General features: G+C 42.0%; 1 protein-coding gene across 3 annotated transcripts in view; it reads left to right on the top strand.

Annotated features, from left to right (window-relative positions):
- oxsr1b (oxidative stress responsive kinase 1b) overlaps nt 1–13,915 on the top strand; it is a 38,076-nt gene that overhangs the window by 13,632 nt on the left and 10,529 nt on the right. For all 3 annotated transcript variants that reach the window (XM_046833372.1, XM_046877746.1, XM_046833373.1), the window contains exons 3-5: nt 13–121; nt 5,838–5,979; nt 12,937–12,992. In XM_046833372.1, the coding sequence (XP_046689328.1) occupies nt 13–121; nt 5,838–5,979; nt 12,937–12,992 (307 nt within the window). The remainder of the gene's footprint in view (nt 1–12; nt 122–5,837; nt 5,980–12,936; nt 12,993–13,915) is intronic.

The following is a 13,915-nucleotide window of genomic DNA, read 5'->3' on the forward strand; positions in this document are numbered from 1 at the left end:
CTCTTTTTGCAGAAAGAGATCCAGGCCATGAGCCAGTGTCACCATCCTAACATCGTGTCATACTACACCTCCTTTGTAGTGAAAGACGAGTTGTGGCTGGTAATGAAGCTGCTCAGTGGCGGTAAGTGGACATTTTTGCCTTTATTTATTTATGTTTCTAATTAGTTTTATTCATTAGCTTACAGTCATAAAGCATCTTTTAAAGTGCATGTAATGACAATGTACAATTACAATTATATACACACACACACACACACACACAAGTATGTGTGAATTGAAGAACACTGATTATCTCGTCATCATGGCACCTTCATTAGGCAGCAAGTGAACATTTTGTCCTCAAGGTTGACGTGTTGAAAGCAGGAAAAATGGGCAAGTGTAAAAATTTGAGCAAGTTTGCAAATTAAGCATCAGAGCATCTCCAAAACTGCAGCTCTTGTGGGATGTTCCTGGTCTGCAGTGCGCAGTGATCTATCAAATGTTCTCCAGGGAAGGAACAGTGGTGAACCGGCGACAGGGTCACGGGTGGCAGAGGCTCACTGATGCCCCTGTGGAGATTTGTAGATAATACAGCAAGAACAGTGATTTGGAACAGATGAGATGCACTGTTTAATCTGATGTATGAGTTTTTCCTCCCGATGTTCTATAAAGTAAGGGTTGTGATCTTTCGAGCTCCGAACGAAGCCAAGAACCTACGAACGTGCACTGGGTAAGAACAGAGAGGGGGGGGGGCAAGGCTACGTAACAAGGCTACACAAGTGTTAGTCTGCCAAGCGCTTGCTATTTTTCTTTTCCTCTCGCTGTGCTAATCACAGGGTCGAGACAACGAACAGGAGTGACAGGAAACGGAAGCTGTACTTAGTGCGAGTGGATCTCTGCGCAGCGTTTAGCGCCGTCATGGTGGACCTGCAATTTGAGGAATTTTTATAGACCGAGTATGACGATGCACTCTGTAACCCTGAGCTGCTGAGTGTGTGTGTGTGAGCTGCAGAGCGGTATATACGCTTCAGTCCTGATTTATCGGGTGTAATCAGCAGACAGGAGGATTATAGGTTGCAGCGACATGGAGATGGATCGCGTCCCATCCCAACCCCCAACCCCTGACGCAGACCTAAAATCATCCTGCCGTTGTTTAGAGGGAGTGCAGACATGGGCTTGTCTGAATGCGGCGTTTGGCTACAAGAGAGCTGTGAAACTGCACGGCTTTTGCTGCTACGGTCTTTTCAGAATCGGGGAATAACTGGCACAGAGGCCACGCCTGGTGTACAGTGAGAAACAGAACAGGACCGAAAAATACTGTGAGGTGTGGAGTAACTGGAACAGAGGCCACGCCCTCTTTTTGTTGTTCTAATGGTGGCAGAAATGATAGTGAGAGGCAGAGATTAATTGGCCATTGGGTCATTTCTTGTGTTTTGGGTCTGACTGGTACACTGGGGACGTTTTAGTTTACCTCGTCTGAAAGGTATTCTTAGTGGGTCTGACTGGTTCAAAAGCCACGTCTACTTTCAGTTGGACTGACGGGCACATGAATTATGCCTCTTTTCAGTGGGACTGGCATGCACCGAAGCCGTGCTGCTTTCACGAGACAAATAAGCCATGCTTCTTTTTATGCCGACTAACAGGCATTGAAGCCATGCTGCTTTTCATTTGGACTGACAGGCACATCAGCCAAGTCTACTTTAAACTAGACTGACAGGCAAATAATCTACACCTCCTTGCACTGGCAGGTACAGAAGCCATGCTGCTTTCATTAGACAAATAAGCCATGCTTCTTTTCATGCTGACTGACGGGCATCGCAGCCAAGCCGCCTTTCACTAGGACTCGCAGGCACCAAAAACCACACCTCCTTTCACTGCGACTGACAGGCAAATAAACCACCACACCTTCTTTCACTGGGACTGACGGGCACCAAACACCACACCACTTTTCACTGGGACTGACGGGCACCAAACACCACACCACTTTTCACTGGGACTGACGGGTACCAAACACCACACCACTTTTCACTGGGACTGACGGACAACAAACACCACACCATCTTTCACTGGGACTGACGGTACCAAACACCACACCACTTTTCACTGGGACTGACGGGCACCAAACACCACACCAATTTTCCCTGAAAGCAGAAGCCAGGCCTACTTTCAGGTGGACTGACAGGCATATAAGTCATTCTGGCAGACAAATGAGCCACACTTTCTTTCACTGGGACTAATGGGCACCAAACACCACACCAATTTTCCCTGAAAGCAGAAGCCAGGCCTACTTTCAGGTGGACTGACAGGCATATAAGTCATTCTGGCAGACAAATGAGCCACACTTTCTTTCACTGGGACTAATGGGCACCAAACACCACACCAATTTTCCCTGAAAGCAGAAGCGACGCCTTTTATTAATGCAGACAGGCACAGAAGCCACACCTCCGGCACTGATGAGCATAAAGGAAAAGGAAAACACCATGTTAAAGAAGATTCCTATAATATTAAATAAATATTATGTTTAGTATAAAAAACAATAAGTAAAAGGAATGGGTACACGTTTTGTTTAGCAGGCTGCTTGTTAGTGATGAGATGCACTTGCTTTTAAAGCAAGTCCCCCCGACCTGCACCCCCCCCCCCACCCCCCTAAGTACTCAAAACCTTTTAGATGAGAACAGATGCTTGCTATGCGTTCCTCACCCCTCCCTCCTGGATACACCGATCCTCCTCACGTCATTGGCTTGGCACAACTCGCTGCTCTTTGGCCTAGTAGGCGTGCGTTAACGTGCCTCCCATGCGAAACCGGAGCTTACAGGAAACCAGAAATGTCAGTTCCAACAACATTCGGACAAAGAGTCTTTGCCTGCAGTGGAAGTCGGGTTAGCAGTTAGCACAGACAGCAGGGCCTAGCATTCCTTTTGAGAGAGAGAGAGAGAGAGAGAGAGAGAGAGAGAGAGAGAGAGAGATAGATAGATAGATGCCGGGAAAGCTCCTGTTACAGCTATTTCCAAGAAACCCTGGACAGAGTACAAGGATTGGAATTAAGCATGTGCTAAAAGGTGCCAATGCAAATTCTATGAAATTAGAACATTTTTTTTTCTTTTCTGCCCAACCTTCTTGCCTGCACTACAGGGGTATGATATATAAGCTATAGGGGTGTAACGTACACACAATTTACGGTTCGGTTAGAGGGAAGAAACGAAAAGCATAAATTCTTGTCGTTTCTTATTAACGCAGTTTATTATTATTAACATTTGGGATCAGCATTTTTAAAACAAAACAAAACAAAAATGCCTGCTTGGTTTAATAATATATAAAATAATATTTTATAAAAATAAAATTGAATAAATCACATTAATATATTTTATTATATTGTGTAATTGATTACATTAGTTGGATTAAAAAAAATAAATGGATGGATAAATTAAATAGTTTACATTTGTTAGAGCCTATTTGGGTAATACAACAGTGTATATCAGAGTGTGTGTTTTATATTTAATAATGAATTACCCAAAGATTTGTTGTACTTTACTGTTCTACTTATTTCAGCAGACTTTAACAAATGTCTTCATTCCTTCCACCCTTCATTTATTCACTCGCTCGATATGCAGAATTGTCAGGATTTTCTCGTTTCAAGAGAAATCCTTAAAGCAAACAGTGAAAAATCCATATTGCGAGACTGCAGTAAAAACCAACGTGGTGGCGATTTTGTGAATGCGCAAAACATAAACGGAAAAGATTCTTTCTTCGCATATCCCAGCGATGTTAGGAAGCTAGGGTCAGAAGCTTAGCTTTAGCACCCTTTAGAGCACTTAAGGGCCTTGCTCAAGGGCCCAATAGTGGCATCTTAGCAATACTGAGGCTTCTGCTACCTGAGCCACCTTTGTATGGCTTTGAATGCAGTAACCACTTTATACGCTCTCGGCATCCGGACGGTTCGGCGCTCCAAACTTTTAGCTGAAATACTTGGCCATGGCGTGACTCATGCACTCTGTAGACAAACGTATCGAGATTTCTGACTTTTTCGGCTATGTGCGGTTCTGCCTACAAACAAGTTGAATGTCCACAATTGTATAGAGTGTCTTTGGATGCTGTAGCATGACCTTTCCAATTCACTTGAGACCCAAAACATGTTCCAGCATGACAGACGGAGTGGAAAATCTCCTCCGATAGACCTCCAACCCTCGTGAACTGCTTTGGGATGAATTTGTACGCTGACTGCACCCCAGGCCTCCTCACCTGAACTACATCAGTACCTGACTTTACTGAATCCCACACAAATCTCCACAAAATCTAGTGGAACATCTTCCCAGAGGAGTGGAGGTGGAAAGTAAACGTGGACTGGGATGTTCAAAAAAACAAATACCAATCTTCTGGTCAGGTGTCTGATCTGCTCCTGTTTGGAAGTAACCCGTCAAAAGCAAGTCCACTTGATCGTGAAGTGACCAGGATTTGTGCATGTCCACGTGGTATAAAAAAGCATTTTACCGCTCATTGTTCTGAGAAGTAGTAAAGGGTAAAGAGGGATTTCCCCCTGAAATTCCACACGGAAATGAATACCACATCGGTATTTTTATTTCTTCGGTGCAAAGATCTCGCTTTTTCCAGCACTATAAGAAATTTTCGACACAGCACGCTCCCAAATGACATCACTATCTGCCCAAACCAGTCCTCTGCCTCCAGGTTCTGGAACAACTTCAAGGTCCACTTAAGTAATAAAGGTGCTCTTGGTGCCACAATGTTTTTGGCTCGTATCCCAGTAAATGTCATGGGAAAATGTCGTGGATTCGACGGCGCAGTTTCCTCGGAGCGTTTGTAGTATTAGCTACCGTTTTAGCTTTTTGTTTATGTAGCTTGCATTTGTGATGAAGCTGGATTTGCTTCTCAAGCACATTCTATGAAGGACAAAGGGAAGTAAAACGATAGTCGCTTGTTGGATCGGACCATACGGATCAGCCTTCGCTCCACACGTACATCAATGAGCCTCGGTTCACCACTGTTCCTTCCTTGGACCACTTTTGATAGATACTGACCACTGCAGACCAGGAACATCCCACAAGAGCTGCAGTTTTGGAGATGCTCTGACCCAGACATCTAGGAACTCTCAGCTGAAAAACTCCATACTGATGGATGTGGTGGAAGTAAAGGAAGTAAATGTAACTCGTTACTGTACTGTTTTCGAGTACCTGTACTTTAGTGAAGAATTTCTATTTCCGGAGACTTTTACTACATTTACTACAAGTGAAATTTCTTACTTTTTACTCAACTACATTTGGGAAATCAGTTGTTCCTTTTTATTTATGAGGATAAAAACGTAACTGTTCCATCACACAGCGATCCACCGATCAGGGTCGAGCGCACGCTCTGTTTTGAACTTGTTTTGATTGCCGCTTGGTGGCATCTACTGATCACCAACATACAGTTTAGCATCAGTTCAAAAGCAAGCAGAACATTTCGAGAATAAATGATGGAGGAAACTCCAGACTCGAACTCGACACAACACCCATGACCTCATTTGATCATTTTTTTTTTTTTTTTTTTTTAAGTAGTTGAAAAGAAGGTTTTGGGCTCATGATCATTGTAATAGATATCAATGTTTGACTCATGAATATGATTCTATTAATAGATTGGTGTGTTGAGAGTAACAGTCTTTTTGAAGGCAAATATTCTTGTACTTTTACTTAAGTGAAAGTTTAAAGGGAGCATTTTTACTGATGTGATATTTTACATCTCTACACTGTTGTAACTCTACATGCTTTGTGAACTTCCTCCACCACTGTTTTCATTTCCGACTTGAAGTCAAAGCTGCTATTCCCGGTCGTTTAAACAATGTTCTGTTTGTGTCCTCTGGCCATCAGGGTCCGTGCTGGACGTGATCAAGCACATCATCTCACGCGGAGAGCACAAAACCGGAGTCCTGGATGAGCCCAGTATAGCCACCATACTGAAAGAGGTTTTACAGGGACTCGAGTACTTGCACAAAAATGGGCAGATTCACAGGTAAGGAAACGATTGTACAAAACATACACAAAGTCCGAGTGTAAAGGTTCTATCCAACCTACGTGCATTTCTTTGACCGTAAGTTAATAAATAATTGCAACAAATGCACTTGAAGATGGCATTACAAAGAGTTATATGCCGCACATCTGGAACAAGCTGCACAACAGCATATTCATAATCATTTCCTAAACAAGGTTAAACCTAATTTATTCTCTGTGCCCGAACCCACAGACTATGTGCTGACTGTTGCGGAAGCCAAGCTTAAGTCTCAATATTTCTTGCGTATCGCAGCTCCGTGTTCTCTGACCGATGTCTTGACCTTAAAGCCGGTTCCGATTCATGCAACGCTGCATCTTTCAACTCGCTGCCTGATAATCGCTAGCTCAGACGCCGGGAACAAGTCTGAAGCCTGTAGTCTTTCGCGCTTTTTGAGGGACACGTGTACGTTCCTTTTGTTTCTAAGCAACAAACTAGGGTGGGTCTTTATGGTATGACCAAACAAATTATACACGTACAGATGTTTTTGTTAGAGAAGTGAAGAAGAGTGCAGGCAGGGTGGAGAAGAGTGATAGCAGGAGTGATTTGTGATAGAAAAGTATCTGTGAGAGTGAAAGGGAAAGTTTATAGGACTGTGGTGAGACCTGAGATGTTGTATGGTTTAGAGACAGTGGCGTTGAGTAAAAGACAGGAGGTGGAGCTGGAGGTAGCAGAGCTGAAGATGTTGAGGTTTTAATTGCGAGTAACGACGAAACGAGTCTATTAGAGGGACAGCACATGTAGGATGTTTTGGAGACGAACCTACCTTCCATTAAGGTACATGGGTTTGAGTGGAAGATCTCCTGCTATAGAGCTTCCACCATCACTTCCTGACTTTCATAAATCTCCAGAAAATCTGGTGGAACATCTTCATACAAGAGTGGAGACCAATATAAGAGCAAGTGAGGACTGGGATGGTACTTATGATCAGGTGTCTACAAACGTGTCGCTGTGAAGGCACTCTTGTACTGTCTGGAGTTAGAGTGCAGTATTAGATGCTGATTTATGAAGCATGGAGACTCAAAGTTGCACCAACTACTAAAGCAATTCATCTTTGATATCAATTCTTCAATTCAATATTGCAATGCGTTAAGATCCTCCTCCTCGATGCCCCTCTTTTGCTTTTACCCTCCTTCTCCCCAACCTGTGAGAAGATCTAATTCAACCTCAATAAAATTCCTTCCTTATTAATATTAATCGCGTCCCTTTTCCTTTCTTGTTTTCCGTGGAGCCACTTAAAGCAGCGTGTCAATAATTCATGGCGCTTTAGCCTGGTTAAGTACCTGCACCGTGCAGCTCGGAATTTCACTCAGGAACAAGTTCAACCATGGGAGGACTGGTATCGTTCAAAGGATTGATCAAAGGAACGGAATTAATCTAAATGTCTTTTAAAAAAAGTCATTTTGATGAACAATATTCAAAGAACCAAGTCACCTAAAATTATTCGATATTCACATCACTATTAGAAAGCTGGGGTCAGAACACAGGGTCAGCCATGATACAGCGGCCCTGGAGCACAGAGGGTTAAAGGCCTTGCTCAAGGGCCCCAATGTTGACAGCTTGGAGATATCAGGGCTTGAACCGCTGACCTTCTGATCAATAACCCAGAGCCTCAACCACAGAATTACCACTTCCTCAGTATACAACAATCAGGTATTAAAACTGGCCATTGGTGAAACGATTAATGATCTTGTTTAGTAGTCAGTTGTCAAAGTTGTTGTGTTGAAAGCAGAAAAAATGGGCAAAAATCAGGAAATTGTGATGCTGAAGTACAATCAGAGCAGGTTTGTGGGGAGTTCATGAATTGAAGGGAAAATTGAAAACAATCCAAGGTTTTGATCTCAAGCCGATCCAGCACCATAGAGGTTCAACATCACTCCAAAAGGTTCTGCTAATGACTTTTAATGCCCTTTAGAATATCCATAATAAACTGAAGGTCTGAGGAGTTCCGGCTCTTGCGTTCTGTCCTTGTGCTTGTGCTCAGCTGATCAGAATAAATCAGCTGATTGTTCAATAAATGTGTGGTATTTGTATCTGACGGTGTAGACACCCACGGTGCTCCTGGGGTCGTGTGAAGATATGGTCTGCGCAGGTTGGAGTGGAAGATTTCGAGTGACCTGCTATACAATTCTGTTGAACACCTTTGAGATGAATCCGTAGACATTGACCATGCTTCTGCAGTCATGTGATACTTTGTTCTTCTAAACTCACGTGTTGACGCTCTTTAGAAGAACGAGGACCTCTGTCTGGAGTTAAAAGTGCAAACAGGGCAACTCGTCGTGTATTTGCCCCTCTGAGCCGGATCATATGAACAACAACAAAGCGCAGTGACCGAAAGTAGCCGAGTCCGAAGGGATCACATGATGCTCCCTCTTGATCCAGGAGAATTAAATTAGAGGAAACGGCCCAAAGCAGTTTCTTCCCTCATGCATAGAGAGAGCAAGTTTGTTTGTTTTGCCCCAGCAGCAGGAGCTTCAAAGTGACCATTTCGTCTTTTGCCCTCTAGCAACTACCCGCTGAGCTTCTCACTTTGGACTTCACAGGCCACTCTAATTACTCGCATGTGGTTCACAGCTCCGCGTTCCATTGGAACGGCTCGTGCATGTTACTTTGGAACGTCAAAAGTACATTGAGCCTTTTAGAGAAAGCTGAGAAAGCATGGCCCCTCTCTCCTGGTTGGTTTGTGCTAAGGTTGCAAAATTTCAGGATTTTTTAATACTGGAAACTTCCATGGGAATGAATGGGAATAAACTGGTAATTTACAAAATAGCAGGCTAGCCTTTAACTAAGAACTTAAATGTAGTTGAGGAAAAAAAAAAATCTTGCAGGATAAAGCAACCAAATTAACCAGATTTATTGGCCATTTCTTGAATCCTGCACGTCAAAAAAAGTCGTAATTACATAACTATCACTTACACACAGCACAAAAGTTTTCAACATAAATGTAAGTTATAGTGCAACAAAATGATACTTAGAATGAAATCAAGTCAAAATGTCATTAAAAAAATTCTGTATTAGTTTGCATGTACTTCAGCTTCTGAACAACCCAAATGTTTATACTTATGTTTGTATATGATAGTTTATATACATTTTCACCAATTTGTTATTAATTCCCATAAATTCCCAAAAGTTTCCAACTTGGAATGTTTCCCAAATTCCCATAGAAAGTTTCTGGAAATTTACCTGGAAATTTTCCGCCCCTTTGCACCCCTGGTCTTGATGTAGTACTGTCCCTGAGTTGTGAGCGAGTGGTTCCAAAATTCTAGCTAAAATGTCCAAAGATGTGAAACTGCATTATTTACTGTGTGTTTTGCTTTTTGTGTACAAAAGATTTTTGATCCCTGCTGTAGACTTGAATTAAAAACAGTCCGTATACAGTCTATTTATTCGTTTAGTTTTTCCAACAAAGGCATTTGTAAACAATGTAAAGTTTTATTACAGTACATCAATGTATCAGTGCATTCAAATGCTAAAACTCAAATGTGCATCGGCCTACAAACCTGTCTGACGTTTCATATCGCTTTTTATTTTTAGAAAGCTTTTTTTCTGCTAAATAATAACGAGGGTCTGAACCTCGGCGCTCCCATAGCAACCAGTGTCCTCTTCAAAGCCTGCTACTTTTAATTCACATGGAAAGAACTGTTCATTGAGATCTGTTTATTTTTATGTTGTGCTGTTACAAGCACACGCGCGCACACACGCGCTCGCGCACGCACACATACACACGTTCAGGAAGAGACAGTCTGAGCCAAGTCAGTGATGATTCAGCATTGCACAGCTGCATTACAGAACTGTGCACATTGTGCTGCAGCTACTTGGCGAGTGTGAAGCTTTCACACGGCCCTAAATCCCATCCTTGAGGAATTCAGTCAATGTTTGTTTTCTAAATTGTGAAATGTGGATGTATTGGGCTGTACTCGAATGTTTATAACAACAAATCTCTATTAATATATACTTTTTCTTATCCTGTTCAGTATCCCGATCTGTCTAGACATCCTGCCTGCTTGCCTTTGTCCGTCTGTCTGTCTGTCTGCCTTTGTCACACTGCTTATGCCGCAGGTCTGCTGCTATAATCGATAGAGATAGAACCATATATGGCTGGAAAAGTCAGGTGTCCTAATACTTTGATCCATACAGTTTCTTTTATTTTTATGAGAAGCGATGATGTTTAAACGTCAGCTAAAACAGAATAATTAAGCAAGACAAGCTAATCTCGATTGAATTTTCTAGAGTGCAGCACAGTGACGCAGAGCCCCGACTCGGCTAGTTAGTAATCTGCGGCAGAAGAGTAGGACTAGGTGTTAGTCATTAAACTGCTCTGACAGGACCTGGAGATCTACGATGGAGATATAGATGAGAGTAGTGAGTGTGTCTTCAACAAGATGGACTGCTCAATTAAGCTGTGTACAGCACGAGTTTCCCTCAGAGACCTTGTGGAGAAGCACAACTCTGTTTCATGTGTTTATCACCTTCAGTGCTAGACTTAATGCACACTGTGTGTGTGTGTGTGTGTGTGTGTGTGTGTGTGTGTGTGGTATGTAGAGAGAGCATGTATCCATATGTTATATAAGCACTGCAGGGTTGGACACAGCAGGGTTTCAGACTCCAATTCACACCAGTAATGTCTGTCTGTCTGTCTATTGATATATTTTATTTTATTTCATTGTATCATATCCTATTCAGTTTACCTGTCTGTCTTGCGAGCCTGTCTAGTCAGTCTATCTATCCATCTCTGTCTATTCATCCTAGCGAGGATCTAACTGCCCATATAATCAGTCCTTTTCTTTCCTATCATATGTCTATCTGTGTGGCCAACATATCTGTCCCTATATTTTGTTTATTCCTATTTGTGTCTGTCTGTCTGTCTGCCTGTGTCTGTCCTATTCATTTCCGTCTGTGGTCTGTCTGTATTATCTGTTAGTTTATAAAGAAAGGAGCCATCGAGTTATTCTCTTTCTCTACTCTACCAGTCTCTGATTTGTCTCCTCAGATGTGTGTGTGTGTGTGTGTGTGTGTGTGTGTGTGTGTGTGTGTGTGTGTGTACGTACGAACTTAACATATTACAGTTATGTGCCTCTGGAGAGCAGAACTGGAGGCCACTTGTGTTATCATATTGCCTGATTTATCCCCTGGCCTCAGTTTGAACATGTTGAGAAAAAGGTTACCTGTGCTGCCCCCATTTGGACAGTATGGGTGAGGAAATCAGGCGGCATCTGATAGGCCGATGCATTCAGCACTTTAATGCAGTCTTTACTTTCATGATCAGTTTGGACTACAGTCAACCTCCGATAATTCGCGGCTCAGATTGCAGATTCGCGGCTCAGATTTGAGTGTTCTCATTTGGAACCTAACTAACAGCAAGCTGCGGATTATCTCTAAAATTTGCGGGAATCCGCAGCGGGACCAAATGTTCAGGAACGTTAGGAATAACATTTTAAACTCATGTTAAACTCTAACAAATTTCATAGGATTTTTCAAAACATATTGTTGTATTAAAGTGACATAATGTCTTGATGATTTCACTAAGGTACCATAGGGGTTGCGATCAAAATTTCGCAGATTTTCGGAACCACTGGGGGACCACTGTATTTAAATCTTACTGGATCGAAAGACAGCTACGTTTTAATTACATAGGGAGCCTTTGTATCACCTCAATCTTTCTAGATAGAAATATGGACAGACGGAAGGGCAGAGAGAGAGAGAGAGAGAGAGAGAGAGACGCAGGCAGGCTAGACAGACAGCCAGACAGACATACAGAAAGATGGCTTGATAGACAGGCAGACTGAAAAATCGATAGATAAATAGATAGGCAGACAGGCAGATAGGTAGATGATAGATAAATAAGAGAAAGAAAGCAAGAAAGAAAGAGGGAGAGTGGCCAGACCATCCTCTGATTAAACGCTTGAATCAAGATGATAAAACCTTCCAACTGGCATTTCAATGTTACAGTAGAAAGTTAGGAGTGAAGGCAGAAGGCAAAAGGTCTTAAATTAGACATAAACGTTTCAGCGATGGAGTAAATTGAACGGAATTTGACTTTCGGCCAGCCGGAGGTTCACCAGGCAGTCTAGACACGCAGATGTTTCACTGTCCTTTTTTCTGTTTGTCTTCCCAAAATGATCTCTTTCCTTTGAACTGAGATGACCTCTAGCAATAGCCCTGCCCAGGATTCTGTCACCATGACTACGGCTGTCAGGACAGTCCAGTTTGTGTTCTAGCATTAAAGACACACACACACACACCCACACCCACACCAATCCTTAGCTAAACGCTGTTCTTACCCACAGTGATAAAAGCAGAAAGTCATGAATTCTGTAACATTTCAAATAATTTTTTTTCGGATTTATGACTAAAAGCTGCCTCTACGTCTGAAACGAAGGATTTTACCCATATCAATAGCTCAGTTGGATCCTAGTTACCAATAAATGATTAATCAAGTTTTTAAAATAGATACCGGATAAAAACCAAACATAACATTCCATGTAAAATAGTACTGAACTTTATTAAAAAAAAATTAAAAATAAGGTACTTAAGGTAAGTGTGTACAATTTTATATGAATGTTAATTATAATATTAAATATAAAAATAAAGACATTGCATTCGAACTAAAAGGAAATGTAACACTCCAAATAAATAAAAAACTTGCATCCAAAAACAAATAAAAATGTAGAGGCTGCTCTCGTACTGTATAATGCAACCCGGAAAAACTACCGGTATGGATTTTTACCTACAGCTCCAGCAATCGATTATGGATGCCGATTAACTAAAAAACTAAGAATCTGTCGACCTCCACTACAGATTGTAGCTTTGCCATAGTTTCCTTCCCCAGGAGTCTGCGGATCGATTGCATGCAAGCTTTACATTTCACATTTTTAAAAAACGTGTGTTAAACTGTTCCCTGCTGTGTTTGTGTGTTGGCAGGGATCTGAAGGCTGGAAACATCCTGCTGGGGGAAGACGGCTCTGTTCAGATCGCAGGTACGCAAGTTGCCGTGCTCATTCACACGATTGGCAGCGTCACTTCCTAATTGGGTTTCGCTCGTCAGTTTGTTTCCTGCCGCAGCACTCGAGATCTGAATAATTTGCACAGATAAAATTACAACAGCAGTATTAACCCTTTAATGCTCAACCATTATATCATCGACATCAACTTATTATTTTTTTTAAACAAATGAAGATATGCTTTCCATGGGTTGGAGGGGAAGATCTCCTGCTATAGAGCTCCACTGAACACCTTTTGGATGAATGTAAATGCCAAATTTATTTAATTGGGTGTTCAAAAAGCGCACACAGATCTTATGGTCAGGTGTCCACAAACTTTTTTTGTTATTATGGTAGAATATATTTTTGTTGGACCTTGAAAGTTACACACTAAAGGGTGCAGGCGAGGCAGCATGACAATCAAGTCAAATAATCGTACCCAGAGGTGAAATTCCCAGCGCTATTTTGAATACACTTCGCAAAAGACAGGAGGGAATTTATAATAAGCTGGGATTAAACCTTTGAAGATCAGAGACATGAGAGACGAGACGAGTTAATTCCGACTTTATTTCTCGCTATTACCTCTCCCACCCCACCCCCCCCCCACACACACACCCCCGTTACGATTTTAGTGCTTGCGTTTTCTACTTCATTTCTGCCCAATTCCGACTTAATTTTTGCCCAATTCTGACTTTATTTCTTGCGATTTCAGTTTTATTTTCTAGACATTCTGACCTTATTTCTCGCAATTCCTATTTTATTTATCGCAATTCCTTCATTCTCACGATCCCAACTTTATTTCTGCCAAGACTGACTTAATTTCTCGATTGCTTGGTTGTATGAATGGGATAAATGTAAGTTTCCCTGTATAAGAGCGTCTACCAAATGCCATAAATGCAAAATGGAAAAAAAAATAATAA

This window comes from Silurus meridionalis, chromosome 21 (genome assembly GCF_014805685.1).
Source record: "Silurus meridionalis isolate SWU-2019-XX chromosome 21, ASM1480568v1, whole genome shotgun sequence".
In the NCBI taxonomy this organism is placed as follows: domain Eukaryota; kingdom Metazoa; phylum Chordata; class Actinopteri; order Siluriformes; family Siluridae; genus Silurus; species Silurus meridionalis.